We start from the raw sequence: 23,947 nt of genomic DNA on the forward strand, positions 1-23,947 counted from the left end.
AAACAGAAGCGGTTGGGCAGTTGGAGTAGACGCTCGTTGTAGGTCCCTTCTAAGTGAAACAGCCTGGTCTGATCTAATCTATTCTAAATCTGCCAGTCGTTGAGGTCTTTGTGCATGAACACCGCTAACATTTTCCATTTGCTTATGCTGTTTTAGGGGAGAATTGTCACTGGAAGCTTGAAGCTTATTGTTTATCCTCTTGTGCCTCTTGAGTTTTGTTTAGCGTTATGAAAGCTGCCTGCAGAAGCGCAGGTGACAAAAAAAAGATGCTAAGTTGGAGGTGTATAATTTACGTTTTCAAAGAGCCTTAGCATTCACCATTATAAAATGCAGAGATACACTATGATACTTGAAGTCGAATTTTCTGAGGACCTCATTTTCAGCAAAATCACAGTAACAGTGGTTGGAATTGTATTTATGGTAATGCTGAACAAGTGTAGGTACATTTATTACCTGTTCTTGTTATTTTGCAGGGTTTTTTTCTAATGCAGATGTATTAACAACAAATTTCAAAAACTGAATCAAGGTCATGACAAAGTTTAGAAGATGATCCTGTGAAAGTGTGTGAAGAGAAGTGTTGGATCTAGGCTTATAAAGCATGGAAGAATACAAAGTGTTGAAAGTACTAGGAGAGGGATCCTTTGGCAGAGTTCTCCTAGTTCGTCATAGAATCAGTGACCAGAAGTATGCAATGAAGGAAATAAGACTTCCTATGGTAGGCGTGACATGTGCAGCACCTCACCCACCACTTTTTTTTTTAAAAAATCATAATTCTGGATATATTTTTTAAATGCAGAACACAGTTGCTGAGAGTTTTGTGTAGTAGACAGTTGCATGATATGCCTACTATATAGCTATGTCTGACTCGATGTTGTTGATAACGTGTAGAGTGGAAAAATCTGATCTGTTTCAGAAGGTGTGTGGTTACACTTTGGTAAGTGTAGCATATCAGAAGACAGTTAGAATGAAACCCCTGTTCTCCTGATGCCCTAGGCTGGATTCCCATTGATTTCACTAGAACGCAGATTTCATCTCCAACACCTGATGAGGAAATTAGCCCCATATTATTGCTGGTAATCAGTTATTCAGGTTACCTTCTCTGCACTTAGCTAACCGAAAAATCCCCAAATGGGAGGCACTGGCTTTACCGAGGCTGAAGCTCAGTTAATACCTGAGCAGTTGGCTTTATACCGAGTCCATGCAGTGTAGGCTGTTCGCTGTTCCAAAGTCAGCGTGTGGTGCTTTGTTACATAGTTCTGTGTTGTTAAAATAGAAAAACTCATTAACTGAAGTAGGCAAATATCCTGTCAAATTAAAACCAAAAAAACCAACCCCACAAAAACCAAATAAGTGTTCAACTAGTAATAAACCATAGACTAAAAAAATTATGGGGTTTTCAAGTTTCTAAATGACTTTTTAAAATAACTGCACAATTCATAAAAAGATTTTCCTTTTGGAAAGTGAGGTGCATCACGTGTGTATAAGAAAATCTGTTAGTGTGACATTTATGTAAGTGTACTTACATTTTCAGTCTTCATCTGATGTAGAGAACTCTAGGAAGGAAGCAGTTCTTTTGGCTAAAATGAAACATCCAAATATCGTTGCTTATAAAGAATCGTTTGAAGGTAAATATAAAAACTTAAAATATCTTTATTTTGTTTAAGATCACATACTCCTGAGGGATCAGGATTGCTTTTGGTTTGTTTATAGTACATGTTACAAACAAAATACATGTTTATTATAATACATAATATGTAGCATCTAGTCAGAGCTTTATAGTAACAATCATACACTTACCCTGCTAATGAAATTACTAATTATTCTTAAATTACCTGAAATGTAGCTGATGGACATCTGTATATAGTGATGGAATATTGTGATGATGGAGATCTACTGCAAAAGATTAAAGACCAAAGAGGAAAGTTGTTCCCTGAAGATACGGTAAGAAAATACATTGTTTTGAACCGAGGACCTAGGAATCCTTTTTCGTGGAAACTGAAGCACCCTACACCACATAAAAGGAATTATAGATATATAAACACCTTAAAGTACCTTAAATGAAACAAAGTCACTTACAGATAGAATAGAAGCATTATTTCTTTGATAATTTCCAGCAGAACCAAGATGAAAATTGGACGGAAAGGACTAAGAAAGAAGTTGCTGTCTGTATCTGAGAAATGTGCAGGCAATGTGAAAAAAACAGGTTTGCACGCATAAATTTATACAATTAAGTAAGAATTTAACACAAACTTCAGCCTTCAGAATTTAAAGAGACTAAATGCCTGCATATTACATAGCAATTAATTGTTTAAATCAGTCAGCAATCATTAACTGCTTTTGTCACAGAGGCTATAAAGTCACTTAGGAGAAGGTCCAAAGTGACATTGTAGTGATTGAAAACTACTTCCTGCCACAGTTAGAAGCATCATCTTAGCTAAAAGGAAAAGACCAGAATCCTCACCTAATCTAATATTTAGATTGGCCAAGCATCTGTAAGAATTTTACTTTGTACTTATAAAAAGAATACATTTCCTCTTACGAACAGTATGTTATCTCACTTTTGATTTTTAATTTGCTAATTTACAATGAAATTGTAATTGGCGTGCTTATAAAGTGCCATGTAGTGACTCCCTAGCTTCGTTATTATTACCTATTATTAGGAGTTTCTAGACGAGGTAGCAAGCATTGCTTCTGCTGTGGTAAAATATGCTTTCTCTTAAAGAATTCAGTCTTTCACACTGACCGGAGGCCATTATGGTAGGGTTACTTTTAACTCCCAGGTATTCTGAACATGTTTTTTTTTTTGCCCTTTCTTAATGGTTTTGAATCTATTAGTAAAGTGTATTCATTATATGCGGCATTGAGCTGTTATAACTCTTAGTCACTCTTTTCAGATCCTTCACTGGTTTGTGCAGATGTGCCTGGGTGTGAAGCACATTCATGATAAACGTGTGTTGCACAGAGATATCAAATCCAAGGTGAACAGAGCAAGATTTCTTCCCATTCATACACTGCCTTCTGCATGCAAAAGTTCAGCTCCCTCTTTCATAATTTCCTGTTACTGCTACATGGTTTGTTTTTAATTTAGGCTTAAGAATATTAAGTAAATGAAATTGTTGAGTGTATGGGATGAAGTAATATTGTGGGTCTAAGTATCATCTAAGTATGGCTATCCCATTCATAGCCATGCTGTTGATAGTGCCAATTGCTTGGGGCAGACTGCATACAATTTAAAACAATAACATTCATATAAAATGTGTATGGAGTATGAAATTTGTAAATATGTTGCCTCTCATTTTTTCTTTTTTACTCTTTCCTAGCAGAAAGACAGAAATTCAGAAGAAAGTGTGACCTTAGTAGTTTGAGTACAGCATAGAGATTACAGGCATTTCTAAGCTCTGATTCTTCTCTCCTACTGATGCTGGCGCTTTAGGCCCATATAACCTTTCCATCTCCCGTTGAACATGACACAGTTCTTAACTTTTTTTTTGTTAGAAGGATTAGGAGAAACAAGTAAATGGAAATACAAATATAAAATATCAGAAGTGATTGTCGATGTGTTTTCTGTATATACAAACTACAGAAGTGTTTCCTAGAAGAATATTTAAGTATGTAAATCTGTCCTCTTGAAATGCAGAACGTCTTCCTCACTCAAAGTGGAAAAGTCAAATTGGGAGATTTTGGATCAGCACGCCTTCTTGCACAGTATGTGGATATCTCCACTCGTCTCGGTGGTGTAAAGTTTTATTTTACCATTGATAAATAGTAGAGATCTCTTAAATAATTCGTTTTCATCTGGCATTTCTTTTTGTCCTTTCAATAGTCCAGTGTCATATGCGTGCACATATGTGGGAACTCCTTATTATGTACCTCCAGAAATATGGGAAAGCATGCCATACAACAACAAAAGGTATTCCTGTTTGCAGTGGTCACAAGTAATGCCTGACTGATGTACGTCTTACAACTTATTGTTGTCTCAATCTGGTGTTGTGGCTTATCCATATTTGGTTTGGGGAAGATACTGAGCCGAGGAATATTTAGAAAGAGGTAATTACAGTTTTTTTAAGATGAAAAGGCCTAAATTCTGCTTTACTTAGGTAACTGAGTGTACAGAATCTTTAGTCTTGAAAACTGGTGTGCAGACCTCTCTGTGCATTTGGGAGAGTAAATACATACACACAAACATACACACGTGTATGTACGCACATACATATGTATGTGTTTGTGTCTTTTGGCTGATCTTATTTTTTAAGCTCTTCTTGCCAGTCCTGATAAGGTAGGGATAATGGTTACGGAACTGATGACTTACATTTACAGAGCCAAATTATTCTGGTCCTTATGCAAGAACTTCTGAGAACATCTTGATAGTGTGGTGGTTACAGCTTCCTCCCAGGCTCCAAAATTCTAAGTGATCTTACATCCCCTGCGTTAGATTGGTTCTGTGACCCTAGTTGTACCTGAACCAAGTGACTCATTTTCCAGAGGAGGAAAAAAGCCTTCTAGTGCTTAAGGTTTTTTTTTCTGCTCCTCTTGCAAGAAAGACATCAGGTGCTTCTTGTGCAGGTGGCAGTACTCACTTTGGATGGAGGATGATGGTTTTTTCTCAGTAGGAGAATTCTTATTGGCAAGGCCAGAATTCCAGCTCTCAGAATTAGTGTGTCTGCCACCTGATGTTAAGGGCTGTGTAAAACAAAGGCTTTGAAGTGTGGAAGGAGCTGTTGCAGCAAGTTGCTTAGGGGACATTCTGGGAATAAAAAGCCAACTACAACTGTATGACAGTCATCCTTTTTTACATCAGGGTGGGATAAAATAAGCAAAATAATTTCCACTGGAGAAGTTAACACATAATTGTATTGACTTTTATGGTTACTTATATTTATTTTTAGTTTATTCAATTCAGTTATGTACACATAATAAATTTCACTTTTTCTAGGCAGGATATTAAATTGTAATTTTTGGCTCAAAATTTCTCATCTTTATACCCACAGTGATATATGGTCTCTGGGATGTATTCTATATGAGCTGTGCACTCTTAGACATCCAGTAAGTACAGCTTTGTGGCTATCAGAAAAGTTTTGGAATTCCTTGAAATGTAATTAGCAGTTTGCTGTAGTTTGATGGATTCACAGTCAAATATATATCTGACTGACGTGTTTGCTGCTGCTTCTGAAAGAGGGAAGTATTGCTCCACCCTTCCCACCCTTCCTCCATTATGGGCCTTCTGCTTTTCAGCAGCTCTTGCGACCTGCTGGGCCCTTCTGTGAAACACTCAATTTTCTAAATTGTTAGAAAAAAAAAAAAAGTTTTTTTTCCTGTCTTGGTTCATTTTCCTCAATATCAGTGAGGTGATCTGGGGCTTGTTAACGAGTCCAGCAGGTGCCAGCCTGGTTTCAGATATCTGCAGGGCCGTTGCAATGAGCATTGTGTTTTACAGGATCAAGATGATCACAGAAGGTGGAGGCAAGGACACTCAAAATCTTTGCTAATGAGAATATATTGTGTGCAAGTATAGCAAAATGTAGTAAGCAATAAGCAGTTTTGTACCTCGCATCAGTGACACACCTGTTTGCTTATTCTTCAAATCAAACAAGTCACTGTCCAAGCACTATCCTTCTTTTGGGACAGCAAAAGATTTTTTGATGGATGGTTCTGCCTTTCTGTTATTTCTGGGACACTGTCTTCTATAGTGTTGATGCTAGGCTGCTTATGTGTTAACTTCCCCTGGCTTCTACATACAGACTCATGTGTAACACGAGAGCCTTTATCAGGGCTTGTTCATTTTGCAAGAAAATGAGGTCATCCTAATTTGAGGTCATTTTGTCCTAGTTTTTTATAAGCAGCCGTTTCCTTTCATTGAGCTAATACTATGCCTTGAAATCCTGCGTATCAGCAAAAGAGTCTCTACAGCTGCAGCTGCTAGCGGGACAAGAGTTTATAGGTGTATACTGTACGTGACTGCGTGGTAAAGGAGCCTGTGCAGGGGGGTGCGTTAGCCTGGGTAGGTCTGTGGCAAGGCTTTGGCAGGGTCACAGGCATTGGGGCAGTGCTCGCAGCTGGGATACCGAGGGGTGGAGTCTCCTTCCCTTCTTGGCAGCAGTGAAATAGTATGTGTCTGGTTTTATGTGATGGTCACATACGTTCTTGCATCATCTGTCAGAGGTGACATTAAAGGATGCTGCGTGCTGCGCTGCTTGTCACTCTGCAGCCAGTTCGGCAGGGGGTACCATAAGAAAACGTTCTGCACGGCAGGGGGTACGGTAAGAAAACATGGACGTTCTCAGCGTGTTTGCTCAGGCTGTTGCCATCCGTGGTTGTAGCTGCCCCTGCTGATATTGCAGTCGTCCGATGACTCGTCCTTGGAAGCAGTAATTCCTGACTGAAGGCTGGTTAACAGTTAGCTGAGGAGAGTAACAACTTCAGCCATTTCATGTAGATTTGCAAGAGGGTATTTGTGCCTTGATAGGCTACTTTTGATGATTATTCTTTTTTTAAAAAAAAACCCAGAGTCTGCATTTTTCCTGGCTTACAGTTTCACTCTTGCAGTTTGATTCTGATTTCAAGTACATGAAGCAAAGGACACTAAGATGATCCAAATTTTCCCAATGCTATATTCCTACAAAAATAAGACTTGAACAATCCTAAATTTGTAGGAGTAACTCCCACCTGGTTTACAGTTTTACAGGCTATTGTTTGCAGTGTCCATTTTGATCTGGTTTTAGTCAAACTTTTTATGCAAACTGTGATGTTTTCGTTCTCAGCAAATTACATTTCTGTCATTGTTAACAAAAATAAATGCCTATGTAGTAGCCCTACAAAATGTAAAGGAAAGTTACTGAGGTGTTCGCTCACGGTTGTTATTCCACACCTCTGAATTTGAGCTCTGTAAGTGTCAAACCGGGAACCAAATCAGAATGGCAATCGTGAGCCTACATAGATACATACCATGCATTTTTATACAATAAATGTTAAAGTTGCTCTTAAACTACGTCAGCTTCTTTTTACCTTATACTTAAACTCTGTGCTCTAATGTTAATTTATTTTAATGCAGTTTCAAGCCAATAGCTGGAAGCATCTCATCCTTAAGATATGCAAGGGGTCCTACAATCCACTACCATCTCACTATTCCTATGAACTTCATTACTTAATAAAACAGATGTTTAAGAGAAATCCCAAGAACCGTCCATCAGCCAGTACTATTCTTGCAAGAGGTTGCTTAACCAAACTGATCAAAACTCGTTTGCCTTCTGAGGTATGGTATCATTGTTTGTCTCTATGTTTAAAGACTTGTATCTACGTTTTAGATACTAAATCAGTTTATTTTGTAGTTTGTTTGTGTGTAACAATATGAAATGTAGTGTTGCGTAGGTCCTACTCTAAAAGCCATCAATACGGTTGCAGACTTCTCAGAAAACTGAGTTTTTAGAAGGGTTTGTTTTGAAAATAAAAGTTGAATACTGACATGATGCTGCTAAAATTAGATATTGTTAGCTGTAACAGTGCTTTTTGTATAGTATGTCTATTTTTAACAAATAACATATACAATAATTTGAGAAAGGTTGAAATGGTACAGTACTTGCATCTCTTCATACCCATTCCAGATGACAAATGAGTTTGAGCAGGTATTAAAGGAAACCAAGAGACATGAAGGCAATGCAGCAAGACCAAAGGGTAAGTCAGCAACATTTTTCTTCGCGTAAGGAATGACAAAATGACTAGGAAAAGTAAGATCTTAAGTACAGCTATAAAATGCCAGTATTATATGTTCAAATCTAATTTTAATTATTTCAAAATCTAATATTATTGAACTTGTATGGAAAAATGCTTGAAGGGCGTAAATTATATTCCAGCATGAGAAGCACAGTGCAGAGCTACAGTATATACATTGTGAGTCTTAAGACACGTGCTGAAATTAAACCTTTCAATTTTAAAATAAGCAGAACTTTTAGCTGCTGCATATATTTTAAATATGACAGTGCTTTCTTTCTCAGAATATGGTGAAGCAAGTTATTTTCGTTATTTAATTTTTAGAGAGAATGTTGGATTTTCTTCTGCATAAATTTAGCTACACCAAAATTTGTACACATTTAGAACTGAATAGTAGAGGATTTCTGTTGAGAATGAGCTGCACTGACAGAAGTGTGAAGAAGCCTTCACATTATTTTCATTGCTTGGTTCAGCGGTGTTGCTCTCGCACCTCTGGAATACCACTTTACCAGAAATGTTTGCTAAAGGAACTAATTCTTGAACCTGCTCCTTAATGTATCAGGTAATGTCATGGCTGGTGGAAGCTCAAATAATAGGAAAGAAAATAGGGTAAGTATTCAAATGTAAATATAATACTTGTATTTTAGTAATATAGAATGTTCTGTATTATAGAAAAGTTCATGTGGAAAATTATTAGTTTGCTAAACCAGAGATCAGCCTACTAGGTCAGCTGTCACCTGTGTTCAAATTGCAGAGTTTCCCTGTGCATTTCCCACGACTGTAACTTTTTGATGCTTCCCACATTTAGTTTAGTTCCAAAGTGGATTTCCTTAGAGCCCTGTTGGAAAAAGAAAAAAACAAACCAGAAACCCCTCTCCTGTTTTTTAAGTTTTAGGATACTGCAAAAATTGATGCATTTTCTTTGCTTTAGGGACCCCTTTTGAACAAGCTGTTGTGAAAACAGTCTAGTCTGGACATAATTCTCACTAGGTTTTAGGGCTCATCTGAGATTTCAGGTGAGGAGGATTATGTCACAGGTGGCCAAGAAGTCACCTATGGGCACATCACAGCACAGCCTGGCTCAGCCATAGTGAGTATATTTTTCAAAACATGCTGCCAGTAGGGCTTACTTTTTTTCTTTAATAGACCTGTCAAATGAGAAGCTCAATATTTTGGTGCATCTTGTTTTTTCTGGGAATACGACTCATTTATCTTTATATTGCTACTGTTCTTAAATGTAAAGAAATAAAACCACGAATTGCATCAAGTAACTACATATGTGCTTAGCTTCAAAAACAGATTGCAAAAAGGGCACCCAGGGTTAAATGCAGTGCGGTAATAGACACAGTGCAATTGTAATTGGTTTCATGGTGTCAGTGGTTTAGTTTTCGAATCCTTAGGCCAGCCATTTAATAGCAAAACTAAACTAACTCATGCCATGTTAATATTACTGCTTTGTTTTTCTCGACAATGATGATTAATACAGTCTTTATTCTTTTGAAGCAAAGCAAAGATGAAAGCAAGTGTAGCCCCTTAGAAAGGAAAAATATTACCAAGCATTTGAGTGAAAACACAAAGGAACAAAGGAAATCTGATGAAGAGAGTAAGTTTTATAGTTTTAAGGCTGATGCATTTCCTTGTGTGTAGTGGTATCTAAGTGTCGGTGATCCAGCCATTTAAACAGGTAGAGCATAGAAGTCAGCACTTATAGAAAACCATGCCACTGTTACTTCTGCAATTGTAGTGGCTCTTCTGAGATTAAAGAAAAAAAATAAAACCTTGGCCAAATTGTTAAAAAGTGACTGTTTGAAAATATTTGGTATAGAGTAAATGTATGGGAACCTCTTACCAAGTTCAGACTTGTACCCACAGAATGAAACGTCACTGTCAGTGGAGTGCTGCGTGCTTAGAATGAATTTGCGTGGACGGAGAATCCACTTAGGTACTGGTTATCATCCTTTTTTTTTTGTCGCCATTACAGCAGAAACTTCGGACATCCTCCCAGGAATTACTGGCTTGTCACATCCCCAGAGGAGGCAATGGGAAAAGAGGATATCCAGTACTGTAGCGGATGTCCTGGAAAATGCTTCCTTGCTTTCTTCCAGTTTTACATATGAAGAGGCTAAAAGTAAGATTTAATTAAATGTCATTTTAATTCAAGTAATATCAGTGGTTCTTTACAGGTTTTGAAAGCCAAAACTTTACAGGGCGTATTTAAAATTATGTTAAAATAATTTAAAAACATTTTATTAACAAACGCTTAAAAAGTCCACTGTGCTGAAGATAATTTCTTAGTGGTCTTGTGTGACGGGAGGATTGCAAAGAGTGATGAAAGCCACAAGTAACATTAGCAACCCTAAAATTGTAATCAGCACCAAGAAATTATCCTACCAACCCTCCTCTTGATATGTTGTTTGTGGGGGTAACACTGAGGAACTCATTTGATGCAGAACGCAGCTGCCGGTCTCTCAAGTACAGCATACTATTGGGAGCGTACAGCATCCGTACCTCTGTTGTCATTTAACATACAGATAATGCCGATGACAAGAACTATTAATGACGTACCTCAGATGTGGGGCAAAGAGTCTTCTTCCACATCAACAGCTTTTAATTAGAACACTTAATATGGGGTTTCTTCTGAAAAATGTTTCAATTTTAAAATGCCCCACATTGTATGCAGTTGTTACGATTATTTCATGTGATTATGGATGCGTACTCGAAGTAAATGTGAATAGATGCTATAGAAATAAATAATCAAGATATGAGTAGTCAGAAAATTCCCAAGCTGTGGTAGGAGCGTTAGATAATTGTATGCAGGGCAAGGGAAGGGGACAGAAGAATCCATGTATTTAGGTATTTTGCTATTAATAATTTTAAAAGGCACAAAAATGGCCACAGGCTCCATTTTGTGAGATTAATAGAGCCACCAAATAAGCTTGCAGAGACCCTGGCTCCTTGCACCCCTCAGCCAGATTCTGCTGATAGCAGAAGTCTCCACGGTGGCCTTCTGTAATTTTCTTTCCTCTTAATGCTGATGGTGTCAACCTCAGCATGTTGAGAGGTCAGTAGTGCCACAGATGAAAACACACCTAGACTCTTCCTGTATTTCTCTCTTGAATGTGATCTTTGTAATCCACACTGCTGATGCAATTTTGTCTGTTTAATAATGATTTTATACCTAGGTGGCCGTGTTATAAACTACAGTGAAAATAAGCCACGTAAGCAGTGGAACAAAGAAACTCCTCAGACCCTGATGAACATTCTCAGTAATGCGGATGTCAGCTTAGCATTTAAAACGTACACAATTTACAAACCAGGTAAATCCCCAGTTTGCAGGCAAACATTTTTGCAAACAGTTTTATTAATAAAGGTTTTTTGGTTTTTTTTACACACGTAGCCCCTATATAGAGAGCTGATGCGCTTGAGTTCCTGTCACCACAGGCTGTTCCAGGGTTTTTTTGAAGTTTGCCAAATGAAATGTGGGATTACAAAAACCCAAGCTGAGAATTCATGAGTGATTGTACATCTCCACTACATCCCTTCATGAAGAACTTTCACTTGCAGCTCAGTAGCCGAGTAAGGTTGCGACAAAAAAGCAGCGACTGCAGAGCCGTCCAGTCTCCACCCCGCTAAGCGGCCTGGTGGTTGTGTTGGGGAGGAGCAATAAATAGGCTGTAGGCCCGTCAGGTAAATCCACCTTCACCAAGTCAGTCGTGCCCCTTGTTGAGGACAGGATGGTGAGGTGGCGCAGCTAAAGGTAAGCGTGGTCTATGGGTGTGCACAAGCCACAGTCGTAAATACTTGGTCTGCACTTCAGGTGCGTTACTAGTTTGTCTCCCCGCTTAAAATAGGTAACAGCTTGTACTGGAATCTGCTAAGAACCGGGGACAGATTATAAAGACTATATTGCATTTATATTCTTAAGAATTTTATTTTTAAAATTAAAGGATTTTGGTGACATTTCCATCTTTATACTTTCAAAGCTGCTGCAAATATATTTAAAGGCCCACTTTCCGATGAAACTGAAGCATCTGATGAAGTCGATGGCGCACATGAAGCTATTGTCATAGATTCCGAGAGACTTGAGCCTAGATCTGATGAAGATGACACGTATGTCCAAATGACATCCTTGTATTTTTGTTTCCTTTGGTTCCTCAAAGTGATTTTTAAAAAAAGACATTCCCCTGAAAAAACCCAGTGTTTTTCTCAGCATTTAAATCTCTTACATAATGATATTGAAATTTAGTAGCATTTGCTATCTTACAGGTTTTCTGAGCTATGTTTGTAGTTATTGATGGTGTTGAGATTAAACAGGCTGCTTGTTATTAGCAGATATGCTAGTAATTTGCTGATGACTTTGCAAAAATGAAAGCATGAGATGAAATTAGATCCACAGTTAAAGGTGCATGAAATATCTTTGTACTCTGACCTTGACATCAGATAAGCAGTGGCAAATCTACCTGCCTAGTGGATGTTTGCTTTATTTCCATATTATTCTTCCTACTCGTTCATGCATAGTGCAATAAAATCACTTTGGTACCTACTTATGGAGACATATTTGTAGCAACTTTTTAACTTCTGTGTTCAGTTTATGTTAGTGACCCGCTTCTGGTTTTGAAAGAGCAGAGTGTATGTCAACACATTCTGAACAGAAATACTGTATTTTACAGACGGGTGTAAGTTTGGGGGGGGTTCTTGTATTCTCAGAATCTCAGTTTCTATGTCATTGTTTATTTTTGTGGCACTTGGAGATGAGCTACTCAGGCATGTACTGCTTCAGTTCAGCTGCAAGCTGTTAATATCAGCACATCTGCAGCCTCTTAGTATATGCATTTGGTTTTGCTTTTGATAAAACTTCTTTGGGTGAATTTAAAAGAGAACATCTATTGGTTCCTGTATCACAAGGGTACAGGAAACAAGTCTCTCGTGTTGACATTTCTAACATAATTTCTCCTAGTTGTAGGGTAATTTTAGGGGGGGAAAACCCAAATAAATATTTATAAAGTTTTTTTTTTTGCTTTGCAAAGTAACATTTTGAAATCTATTTTTAGGGACTTTGAGGAAGATGACCCAGACTGGGTGTCGGAACTGAAAATGGTATTGAAACGCAGAGACTGAAAACTTGAATTTATCTACAATAACTGAAGTTAGGTTTGCCAGTATTTATAATCCAAATCATTGTTGTTGTTAGTTGTAGTTATTAATAAAATTATTTCAGTCAATTCTGAGTGGGCATGTTTTCTGTATCACAAAACTGAGGGTGGAAAATGAGTAACAAACTTTTGCAGCCAGAACACTTGCAAATAACTAAACAAGTCTAAATATTAAATGTATTTGGAGTTGGTAGTTGCTTTGCAGAAATGTTCAGTCAAAAGCACTAGTGCGAACAGCATTGGGCAGATCGTGCCCTTGTCATATTTCAAAGAGATGGTGGAACACTGCAAGAATGTGTGAAGTTTTTCTTCCTGGCTGCATGGGGAAGTACTACATAGTAGAAATAACTGATCTTGTCTGAAGGGCATGTTTTGGAAAACATTTGGCTATGCTAAGTATTTGAGACTTTAGTTCATGCAATTATTTATCCTCTGAAGACTTAAGGCTGAGCTGTTGCCATAGCTCAATGAAGACGTTTTTGTATGTGCTATTGCAGGTGCAGAAGGAAGCTAATTTGCTCATAAATAAGGACAAATTTTCCGATTTTGATAGAGACACACTTTTGCTGCAGAAAGCATTACGGGCAATGCCACGCCTGGGCTCTGTGCTGGCTACTGGGGACTAAATAGGCCTTTTACGAGAGAACTGTGGCAGGGGCGAGCAGAGTTTTGCTGGGGAGGCTGTTCCTGACTATGTCCGTGTAATAAATAACACTGGAGAATAATAAATAGGAAAAACTCTGGGAAATCTGTAGACCTAGTACGGAGCCTCGGCTCCACTGAGGAGTCAAGAACTCGCGGCAGTCCAGCTTTCCTTTTGGGCCGCCCTACCCCTGTTACCACCCCGAGCAAAAGCCTCGCCGCTCCGGGCCTGGCTGCGGGCGCTGCCGCCGCGCCGCTTCGAACGCCCCATCTCCGTCCGGGGCCGCGGAGCCCGTACCGCGTCCCCCAGCGGCTGGTCGGGCCGTGCCGGGCCGCAGGGGAGGGAGGTCCGGCGAGGGCTGCCGGACTGGCGCGCCCTGCAGCCGCGGCGACGCCGCCACAGCCGGGGCGGGAAGGGCGGCGGAGAACGATGGCCCAGCGCGGCGAGGAGAGAGAGGGGCAGCCCCGCCGGCTGTCCCCTCGCCGTGCCGCCTGAGGTGCCTCTCCGCCGGCCCCCGGGCAGAGGCAGTAGACCAACGCCCGTCACGTCGTGTAGGTCTTAATGCGAGGGAAGGGGTGTCAGCCACCACCTTGCCCAGGGTCCGGCCCTGCCGCCCTCCCCTCCCCAGCGCCCCGCCGCCATTGAGCTGCCCGCAGAGGCAAGGCCCCGGGCGGGGGGAACCTGCGTGCACGGCGGGCCGAGGGCAGCCTGGTGGGCGAGGGGACGGGCCCGGGCAGCTCCTCTCGCCCGTATGAGAGGCCCGTCTGTCCCTCGTGGCTGGGTCTCACCAGTGACTGCTACCAGGAGCTGGATTTGACCCAAACACCTAAATTATAAATGCCTGACGGTCACCCTGCCTGCGCGCTGTCAAAGTGCTCCTTAGAAACTGCCCGCTGTGGAGCCCGCAGGGGCTCCTGAGGTAGCCCATTACGGAGCTTGCCTGGCCTTCCTGAGAGGGAAAGTCTAGATCTTGGCAAACCTCCCTTGCTAAAACTCAGGCCAACTCATAGGAACAGTTTTACAGTGTGTGCTCATATGTGGCTGTGTAAGTTTGCTTATGGCTACATTGGGAGTACCCAGAGATGTTAGCTTTTCTGCCAGAGGTTTCCAGATGGCTGCTAAGGCCTGGCTGTGCTTGCCTGTGGTCTCTTGCAAAAGGCAATGGTTTTCTTTTTGCTGCCAACAATAGATCACATTAATTTAAACTAAATCAACATGAAATTGATAATAATTTTCTTTTTTCCATTTAAAAGAACAAGTCTGCAGTATTGTTAACGTCAGGAAGGAATGAGTCAGACTTTCCAAAATCATATTATAATCTTACATAGTACTTTTTACTGCCTTCTCATGTTTTAACTTCAGGGTGTACTAGGACTAAGCGTCAAGCTTTTCTTTATGAGACACTCATAAACTTGCTTATTGAAAGTTCAGATCTGCAATAATTTGCAGACTTCTAGGCGATGACATTTTGTGGAAGAATCATCAGCAGTAATAAAAGTGTGTTAAAAGATGATAAAAATGACAGTCTTAAAATGTAGTGTTGTATTGGGTTTGTAATACAAACTTAGATGATACAGCACTGACTACGTGCAATACTAATTTGGGAAGTTTTTTTTTTTAGAAGCAGCTTTAAGACAAAAGACATCATGGATAAATATGAAATCCTTAAAAAATTGGAGAAGGATCTTTTGGCAAAGTGTCTTGTCAAAGAGATCAGTTTAACTAAGGTAAACCAACAAAACCTGGATGATAACAGTAGTTGTTTACCTGATTGTGCTAATTGCATTTAGCTAGGGTAAGAACTTGGGTTATGTTTTATCTCCTTTGTAGTTCTATCTCGATTATATAAACTTTCCGAAGGTTGTACTCTTTGCTAATTTAGTGATTTTACAAGCATAGGCAAAATATGTGTTTTGATATGAACAGTGTTTACTGCATTTTTGTTCTTTTCAAAACTCTCTACCTACAATGCATAACACTACCTAATTCAAATTTTATAATAGATGATTCAACTACAATGAAACTATTGCCACTGATATAACAAATCAGAACATCTTGATACATGTCTCTAAAATTTTTCAATTCCTTTTTTTTTTAATCCACATCCATATTTTCAGACATGAGTAGTTCACCATGGAGTCTTTCCAATTCTCATTTATGTTTATGGCAGTTTGATTTATCTCATCTAATTTTAAATTTCCATTCTGTTGCTGGCAGCATCTGAGCTGCTTGGCTAGACTCCCTTTCTAGGAGAGCAAGAGAAATACATATTTTTAGGAAGCTATTGATTATTGTGTTTTAGACTTCTGGTTTAGAATGAGCTGAATCAAGCCATAAATGCATGCTTCCTCTTTCTGTTAACTGCAGAGGCAGGTCAGGGTCACTAGCTCAGGTGTCACAGAATCACAGAATGTTAGGGGTTGGAAGGGACCTTGAAAGATCATCTAGTCCAACCCCCCTGCCAAAGCAGGACCACCTAGAGTAGGTCACACAGGAATGTGTCCATGTGGGTTTTGAATGTCTCCGGAGAAGGAGACTCCACCACCTCTCTGGGCAGCCTGTTCCAGTGCTCTGTCACCCTCACAGTGAAAAAGTTTTTCCTTATGTTAACGTGGAACCTCCTATGCTCCAGCTTGTACCTGTTGCCCCTTGTCCTGTCATTGGACATCGCTGAGAAGAGCTCGGCTCCATCCTCCTGACACTCGCCCTTTATGTATTTATAAACATTAATGAGGTCACCCCTCAGTCTCCTCTTGTCCAAGCTAAAGAGACCTTTCATCATAAGGGAGATGTTCCATTCCCTTAATCACCTTTGTGGCTCTGCGCTGGACTCTTTCCAACAGTTCCCTGTCCTTGAACTGAGGGGCCCAGAACTGGACACAATATTCCAGATGCGGTCTCACCAGGGCAGAGGGGGAGGAGAACCTCTCTCGACCTACTGACCACATCTCTTCTGATACACCCCAGGATGCCATTGGCCTTCTTGGCCATGAGGGCACATTGCTGGCTCCACTAAGTAGTAACTGGACTTCTGTGTAGGACATAGAGCGGGGAAGGCCCAGTCTTTCCCTGTTCTCCGTGGAACTGACATAAAGCGATTCTGGAGGCACAGCTCCTGCTCTTGCAGCCATTGAGAATCACTTCTGGTGCCTCGTAGAAAAGAAAGTGAAGAGAGCTTAGGAGAGAGTGTAAGAAAAGAGGCTGTACAGAGTTTCTTTGTATGTCCTCCCAGACTGTGCCTATATTAATTTTCAGAAAAGGGCCAGAACCCACCCTCTGAGCCTGAGAGTAAATGGCATGGCATGGCATGGCATGGCTTGCATGCATATGGCTGAACTCCGTTCTCCCAAGGAGCGTGGCCTTATCTTTACTGACTCTGGGGACAAGCTTTGCCCATCCCACATAGTGGCCAGGTGTTGCCTGGGAGAGGCTTTGTGGTGTGGCCAAAACATGCCAGGGGGGCATGCTAACAACAGGCCAATGCTTGAATTTGATCACTTTTTGAGCCACTTGGTTGTCTTTGACCATGCAGGATATCGTGGCAAAGACATTCCACAATTCAATTTGGTATGGTGTGGAAAGGTAATTTCCTCTGTTGATCATTTTACAGATTGTCCCTCTAATATCAGCCCTTTTCAGTTGCTTTGTACTCCACCTGTTGCAAAAGTTAAAACTCTTCCTTTCCCTGAATTAAGTCAGTGTAAGTTTAACTACATTTCTGTCTACACAGCAACAGTAAAGAGAAAACTTTAACCAGCGTAGACAACTTGCTTATTCTCTTCAGATGTACTTAACTATGTGCATGTCTTAGGTACTTCTATGTGTTCTTCACATGGACGTACAGCCCGTGTAATTTTTGTCAAGGCGCCATCAGACTGGCATTGGATTTAGGTCTACATAACCTTCTAAGTTCAGTGGTGCATCAGAGCTAGGAGGTCTTGCTGAGGCTTGGAGCATATTGGCTTAGCATGTTTGGATATTACCTTGATACAAGCCTGCTCACCTCCAGGGATATGCCATGTCGCTGTTCCAGCCGCAGTCTCTGCCAGCTCTCGTGCCTTTGTGCTGTGTTCCTTTGTGAAGCATAGACCTACTGTTAGTGCCTCAACTCTCCACATGTCAACTACTTGTGCAGAAAGTGCCTACCTTCAGAAGTGTTCTGGGGATAATTGCTTTAAGGATTGCTCCTACATGGCAGAATAGTACCTAGCAGACAGGAAGTAATCCTCAGGATTTGAAGGTCCAAGTACAGACATTTTAAAGAGTATGTAATAGGCTTATACACCAAAATAATTGGAGCTCAATAGTACTTTTCCTCATATAACAAGTGAATTAAGTTTCTCAGGCTGTCTTTTCCTTCTCCCCTGGGCTATACAAAGGCATTTTCATCTCCGTTCTCCACTTCCAAATGAAATCGTGTCCAGTACTTTTACTTGCAGTTAGGTGTCTGTGGCACCTCTGGCACTCCGATTCCATTTACTGTATAAAGAGTGTGACTTACAATTTTTATTGACGTCTAGTATAGAGTGAGAGGAATCGCACTCTGTGAGTAACTGTTTCTCTCCACTGGCTTCTCGGTGACTCTTGATGATATGCATCCACAGTGTAGACATCTAAAAGCAAGTGAAATGAGTGCAACTGGTTCTATTTGGCTACACGTTCACAAGTCAGCAGCAAAGATGGAACCAGAATTCACTTGCTCCTGCTTTGGTGTCTGAACAGCAGTTCCTCCTTCCACTGTTTCTGGTTTCTGTCACTGACTAGGAAAGTCAGAGGAGAAAAAGGTAGAACCCCGGGGGGATGAGAGAAGGACAGTTTAATGGAACAACAAAGGAGAGAAGAAACAACGCTAACAACAACAATACTAATGAACTAATATATACAGCGAGAGACATGGCATGCAATGGCTCACCGCCCGGACTGCCTGCTGCACTGTGCTGCCCCTGCGTTCCCGCCTCCGCTCCCCCTTACAAACTGAGCATGACGTCAGCATGGTATCGAATACCCCTTGGCTGTTTTGGTTTGGCTGCCCCGGCTGTGCCCTCTCCCAGCTTCTGGTGAAAGTGAACCCTATCATAGCCAAACCCAGGACATTTAGTGTTCCTTGGGGCGTTCCATCATTCAGCTACTGGAGAACAGAAATAATGTCCCCAATGGGCCTTTCAGCTGAGGCAGAGAAGCCTTCAGCGGATGTGCACAAGTGAAATCTGCTGGCCGGAGCAGAAGGACATGGTGTCTCTCTCCTCACCGCTGCCAAGGTGGTGCTGGGGCTGCATCGTGCCCCTCGAAGCCCAGGCATCAGAGCTCCACTGGGGAATCCAAGCAGCAGCAATCAATGGGCTTCTGCAAGGACAGAGTCAGAAAGCACTGGTGAAACCATGAGGGCAGGAACAGGCGTGACTTTGTCCCTGTTCTTTGGGAAGTCCAATGAGAAAGGGGAAGTCCCTGGCACAGGAGAGAGAACCCTTAGCGGCAGCGACTACGGTGTTGTTTTGGCCCCTTCTCAACCCATGCGACACCCTCAGAGCACAGCAAGTTGACAGAGATGTGCAGTGCCCCCTTGCCAGGCAGTAGGGCTCATCAGGGAGCCCCCAGGGAGCTGGGATGTGGTCCTTTCCAAAACCCCAGCAGCAGCATCCCTCACTGTCTCTTGCTAGAAACTCAGGTTTCTTTCTTATGGTTGGTTGTTTTTTTCTTCCCTCAATTACCTCAGGTGAAATATGAGCTTTTTAAGAAGGGCCAATCTCTCAGTGCCTACAGCTGCTTGGAACAACCCCTTGCTGTGTCTTTGGGATTCAGACAGCAGGTAGCGGGTCAAAGAGCTCAAAATTGTGAGTCTTGTGACCTTGCCAGGCTGTCTGCTCAGCCGTGCCCAAACAGAGCTGCAAGAAGTGCAGAAGGAAAACTGCCAAGGCTGGAGTGGTTTGTTTCTCCAGACACAGATGTTCTCCCAAAGGCAGGTGCGTGCTTCCCGTCTGGGGCCATCTCTGTGCGCCTCAGAAATATTTCATATGCTCAGAGCTTTGAAAGATGGACAGCAGATTCTGCTACACACCTGGGCCTCTCGTTCTTCTTGCTTGCTTGGATTTCCTCAGTTGCCCATCCCCAAGAGCTCTGTTTCCAGCTTTGCCCTCTTCCTGCTTGGTTGACTGTCACCCTCTTCATCACGGTTTGGTTTTCTCTTTCTGTTTTCTTGTGAAGAGCCTGGGAAGTTTTCCATTCAATAGTATTGTTAGGCAGGTAAAGCCATGGTAAACTGGCACCAGTGTGCTCTTAATGCAAGCTAGCTCATTTTACCTTCTGTCCCCGCACGAGCTCTTCAGGTGTTTGCTTTCTGGAGCGATGGGAGGCACCTGCAATAAACTTGTGGAAGTTCATTTGTTTTTGTGGTATGTTTCTTTTCCTTGCTTTCTGAGTGAAGGGAAGAAGTAGCCAGTCAGAGCACAAGACTTTATGAGAGTTCTGTGCAGAAGATACAGCAATTCAGGCCAGCCCAGAGTAGCACTGTGTGGGAAGTTAGACTCCAGTTTGATGTGGAGCGCTTACTTAATGAAAAGTTTGGGAGAAGCGGGAGGAAGAGGTAGAGCCAAAGCTTTCCAGCTACAGTACTCCTTCACTTCTTTCTCATGAAATGCTCCCAAAGCAGCTGCTGGAATGGAGTTTGAGAATTGTTCCACGTCTATTTTGCAATGCTGGCTCTGTGAACACCAGATGAGGGTTCCAGACCACATGGAGCTCTGCAGGAAGAAGTCCACTTTTCTTCAAGTGAAATGAACAAAAGACTCAATTTATGAAAATTAGCCTCAGCGTGCAAATTCCCCGTGTATTCTGAAGGGAAAACAGCTCTGATCCAGCCACTGGGATTCTTCAGTCAGGATTTGCCTCATGGTGTAGGACTTCCTGCACTGTTCAGTAGCAAGGGGCAGACTTCCACATAAACCAGTGACAGATATTGCTACCCTATTGCAGCCTGCGCTTGGGCCAAACCTGCCCGTGTTAGTAGGATTCTCTTTCGTGATTTACATGGACCCTGGATCTGTCTTTTACTAAAAGAATTCATACATCACTTGACGGGATAAAGCAAGTTGTAGGTAGCCAGAGCCACGATAGGACAGAAATGATATTCCCAGGGATTTAATGGGAAATGCATGATAATGAAAAGGAAACAGTAGATTTTGCACCTGTTTGCTGTCACCTTACTTGATGGGCACTCCCTCTACTGGAGAAACTGCATAGATATTCTAAAAAAGTAAAATCAGTGAGTTGTTGTGGTTTCACCTGAGCTTCAAGACATGCCCTAATTGCAGCAGAACTCCGAAGGAGGTATATACAATTATTTACTTTGGTTTTATCTGACACGTTCTAACATAGGACATAGGAATATGAAGAGGAGTAATTAAGTATTTTTCAGGTGTTACCAGAAAATAAGATACTATGGAACATGGCTATACCTTCTACAGGCATAGGTTTCCATTACAATTGTGATTTTCATCGCTTCCAATGTTTTCCAGAATTAAATCAGCCTGAGTAATCTTGCATATGATCATAAAAACTAAAAGATGTGTTATTTCTTTCTTGACAGAGTACTGTATCTTCAGAGTTTTTTGGAAAACCAGAGGTTTGCACTTTATGCAAGGTTTCCTATTTTTCTTTTTGCCAGATATGCCAGAATGATAATGTCTTTTAGTATTAGAGTCTAAATAAGGTAACCAATGGAATATTCTTAGAGATATATATATATACATATACGTATATATACAAGGAAATCAGTGAGTACATTTACTACTTAAAGAAGTCTTTCTTTACAGAGTATACGCATGTTCTGTTTTCAAAGACTGTATTTTAAAGTAGTGGGGTTTTTCTGCTTCCAGGACATGGAAGACAAGTTTAAACACATCAGACTCTAGGATAGGCAAGACCAAAAAATCTTAGAAAAGATACGTAACACAAAGGTAGCCATTCTTATTGTTGTATTCTTTTCCATTTTCTTCTTACGTCTGTATATTTCAAATGATTGTGTTACCATGGTAGCTCTGGAAATCAAGTTATCCGACAGCCAATTAATAGTGCTGGTCTACTGTTTGCTAAAAGTTTATATGAGAAGATAGAATCACAGAAAATAAATGAGCTTTTCTGATCATTTGAGGGAGACTCTCTTTAGATATTGCCAGGTGGTAATCAGTCTCCACTTACTCATCTTTATATCACACTGCATTAGTAGTGTATGGGAGCTCATGTTTACCCAAAGTTTAAGTGAAGTCAAGTCAGGCTGCTAATTTTTTAACATTTTGTTATAAAACATTATTTTCCACAGTGCTTTTTAAATTGTAGAAGGGGATGGGAATTAAATGAAAATGCACATAAGATATCAGGAAGGCCTCTGACCATAAGACCCTTGTCTTTTGTGAAATATTGCACGGAAGAAGTACAGTATTCAGATTTTAATACTGTGGAGAACCAGCTGTAAGAACCAACTCTGTCTATTGCAAGGATTTTAATGAAATGATCATTGAAGACACCTTTCCTTAAAATCAAAAGTGGATGCAATCATTTGAAAATATCCATATACTATATTTAGAGAAGTCTATTTTTGCTCAGTTTGTTCAACGTTGATCCTGTTAAATCAAAGTTATTTTCAGTAGAAGAAAGTTTTTAGTTCCATATAATCTGTGTACATTTAATTAAACGTTTTTATTTAATAAAATAAATTAATGAAGTGTGTGAAATTTTCTTTAGGGAGGAGTAAAGTTTGAAATTGATTTAGATGCATGTGTTCCTGAGGAAGGCAGCATTCAAGCAGCAGAAGAACGTTGTCGTTATATTCAAAGCATTTACATTAGTGACCTGAAACCATGACAGTAGCTCTGTGCTCTAAGGTTTGTTTCCATCACCATTGTCCTCTACCGTTGTTACAGTGAAGCTTCCTATTGAGGGTTTGTTGACATATTGCATATATCTGACCTTCTTCAAGAGGATAATTGCTTAGAAGAAAATTGGATGATATCTGGGTCAACCTTTCACGTGGTAAAAAATGAAAGCGTGCAGATACTTATATTTTGTAAACTGGGCTCTAGGGGAAGAACTCATCCCAAAATTGAGTTAATCTGCAAACGCCACATTTGATTTGTAAATTGTTTTAGTACATTTCTGTTTCTTTTCACTAGAATTGCTGCTGAGGTGGCTGCTGAGGCGGCACGGGCAGAGCCAGCACCAGGCAGCGTAACGGTGCCAATGGTCCCTCGCCGAAACCACTGCGTAGTGTTGGTACCCAGTCGCAAGTGTGAGCTCACACAGGGGCGGCTGCGGTGATGCTCCATGTCAGAAGCAGTAATCGCCCGGTTTCTTACAGTACCCGTGCACATATTCCCAGGCAGCCAGGTATCTTCAGTGACGGGTCGCTGCAAACAAGGAGCTCTTCCAGCGTTCCAGCATGCTGCCAGTACCCCAGATACAAAGAAATAACCTGAAGGCTTTGCATGGAGAGTGAAGACAAAGCAGGATATTATTAATATGCCACTTGGTGTTCATTCTGCCTTAGATGAAAGAGCAAACGGCACAAAAGAAACAGGGACTTCTTCGAAGCTTTTTCAGCCCCCAAGAAGCCAACAATTCTGAGAGCAAGGACTGTGCAATGAAGCTGCACCTGTCTGTTGCAGGCTTAATCAGAAGTTACTTGAGCACTAAAACTGGTGTGAGACTTTTTAGTGACAAAGTATTTTTTCTCTACAGTATCGATCAGATCAAATACTTTAAAAAAATCAGGAGTATTCCACAAACGAGGAAAAAAAAACCACACAAGTTTGCAGCATTACCCAAAAAGAAGAAATCATTGTCAAGACTAGGAAGTCTGAATCTGATATAAACCAGTGCCAAGCTGCAGTTATGCTTTAATGACCTGAGAACCTTGCTGTTCTTCAGCTGTCCATGCTATTCTGCCTGAAGACATCCTGAAAAACGCGAAGCAGTGGAAACAAACGCCGCCAGAGACACTCCTGAACATCTTAGCAAAAGCAGAGCTGTCTAATGATTCCTTCACCCATGTTGAAGAAGAAATAGGTGGGATGTTTGTTACTATAAATTCTGCAGGTTTTTCTTTAGTGTATTTTTTCTTCTACTATTGGCAGAGAGTATGTGCTGAGAACCAACATTTTGAAGCAGTTGGTAAACTAGAAAAACATGGGCAGCCTGTCCCAGCAGCTCTGTCCTGTAGCAATGAAAGGCCTCTTTCAGGACGTCGCTGTTTTCAATAGCAGGGAAAAGGGCAAGTCCTACCTACTGGCTATTACATTCATATACAATTCTTTCGTTTGCTTGGGTAGATAGAGGTAAGCTACTGCTGCCAGCAAGTTGGCAGGTTCCACAAACCCAGATCTAGCCCCTGCAACTGTTGAGACTGAAGAACCCTGTAAAAAGCGTTTATACAAATACATGTATTTCTGTAGAACAG

At 41.0% G+C, this 23,947-nt stretch overlaps 1 protein-coding gene across 2 annotated transcripts; it reads left to right on the forward strand.

Moving 5' to 3' along the window:
- The first annotated feature begins 545 nt into the window (after window positions 1–545).
- On the forward strand, window positions 546–12,926 carry LOC104342286 (serine/threonine-protein kinase Nek3-like). 2 transcript variants are annotated; one of them, XM_086481920.1, is made up of 15 exons: window positions 546–715; window positions 1,532–1,625; window positions 1,844–1,941; window positions 2,895–2,978; window positions 3,638–3,705; window positions 3,824–3,910; window positions 4,989–5,043; window positions 7,049–7,249; window positions 7,599–7,668; window positions 8,267–8,313; window positions 9,208–9,307; window positions 9,686–9,832; window positions 10,887–11,021; window positions 11,688–11,814; window positions 12,756–12,926. In XM_086481920.1, exons 1-15 carry the CDS (start codon window positions 599–601, stop codon window positions 12,820–12,822), a joined length of 1,497 nt encoding a protein of 498 aa, XP_086338046.1. In that variant the 5' UTR covers window positions 546–598; the 3' UTR covers window positions 12,823–12,926. The 2 variants fall into 2 exon arrangements, with proteins under 2 accessions (XP_086338046.1, XP_086338047.1); XM_086481921.1 differs by having other exon boundaries at window positions 9,710–9,832.
- The last annotated feature ends 11,021 nt before the right edge of the window (window positions 12,927–23,947 follow it).

The sequence above is a fragment of the Leptosomus discolor genome, chromosome 1 (assembly GCF_034619465.1).
Source record: "Leptosomus discolor isolate bLepDis1 chromosome 1, bLepDis1.hap2, whole genome shotgun sequence".
Classification (NCBI taxonomy): Eukaryota; Metazoa; Chordata; class Aves; order Leptosomiformes; family Leptosomidae; genus Leptosomus; species Leptosomus discolor.

Coding starts and splice junctions, on each gene's coding strand:
- LOC104342286 (XM_086481920.1), top strand. CDS start 599: ATGGAAGAATACAAAGTGTTGAAAGTACTAGGAGAGGGATCCTTTGGC. Junction 8,314..9,207: donor ATAATAGGAAAGAAAATAGG/GTAAGTATTCAA, acceptor ATTCTTTTGAAG/CAAAGCAAAGATGAAAGCAA. Junction 9,833..10,886: donor TACATATGAAGAGGCTAAAA/GTAAGATTTAAT, acceptor TTTTATACCTAG/GTGGCCGTGTTATAAACTAC.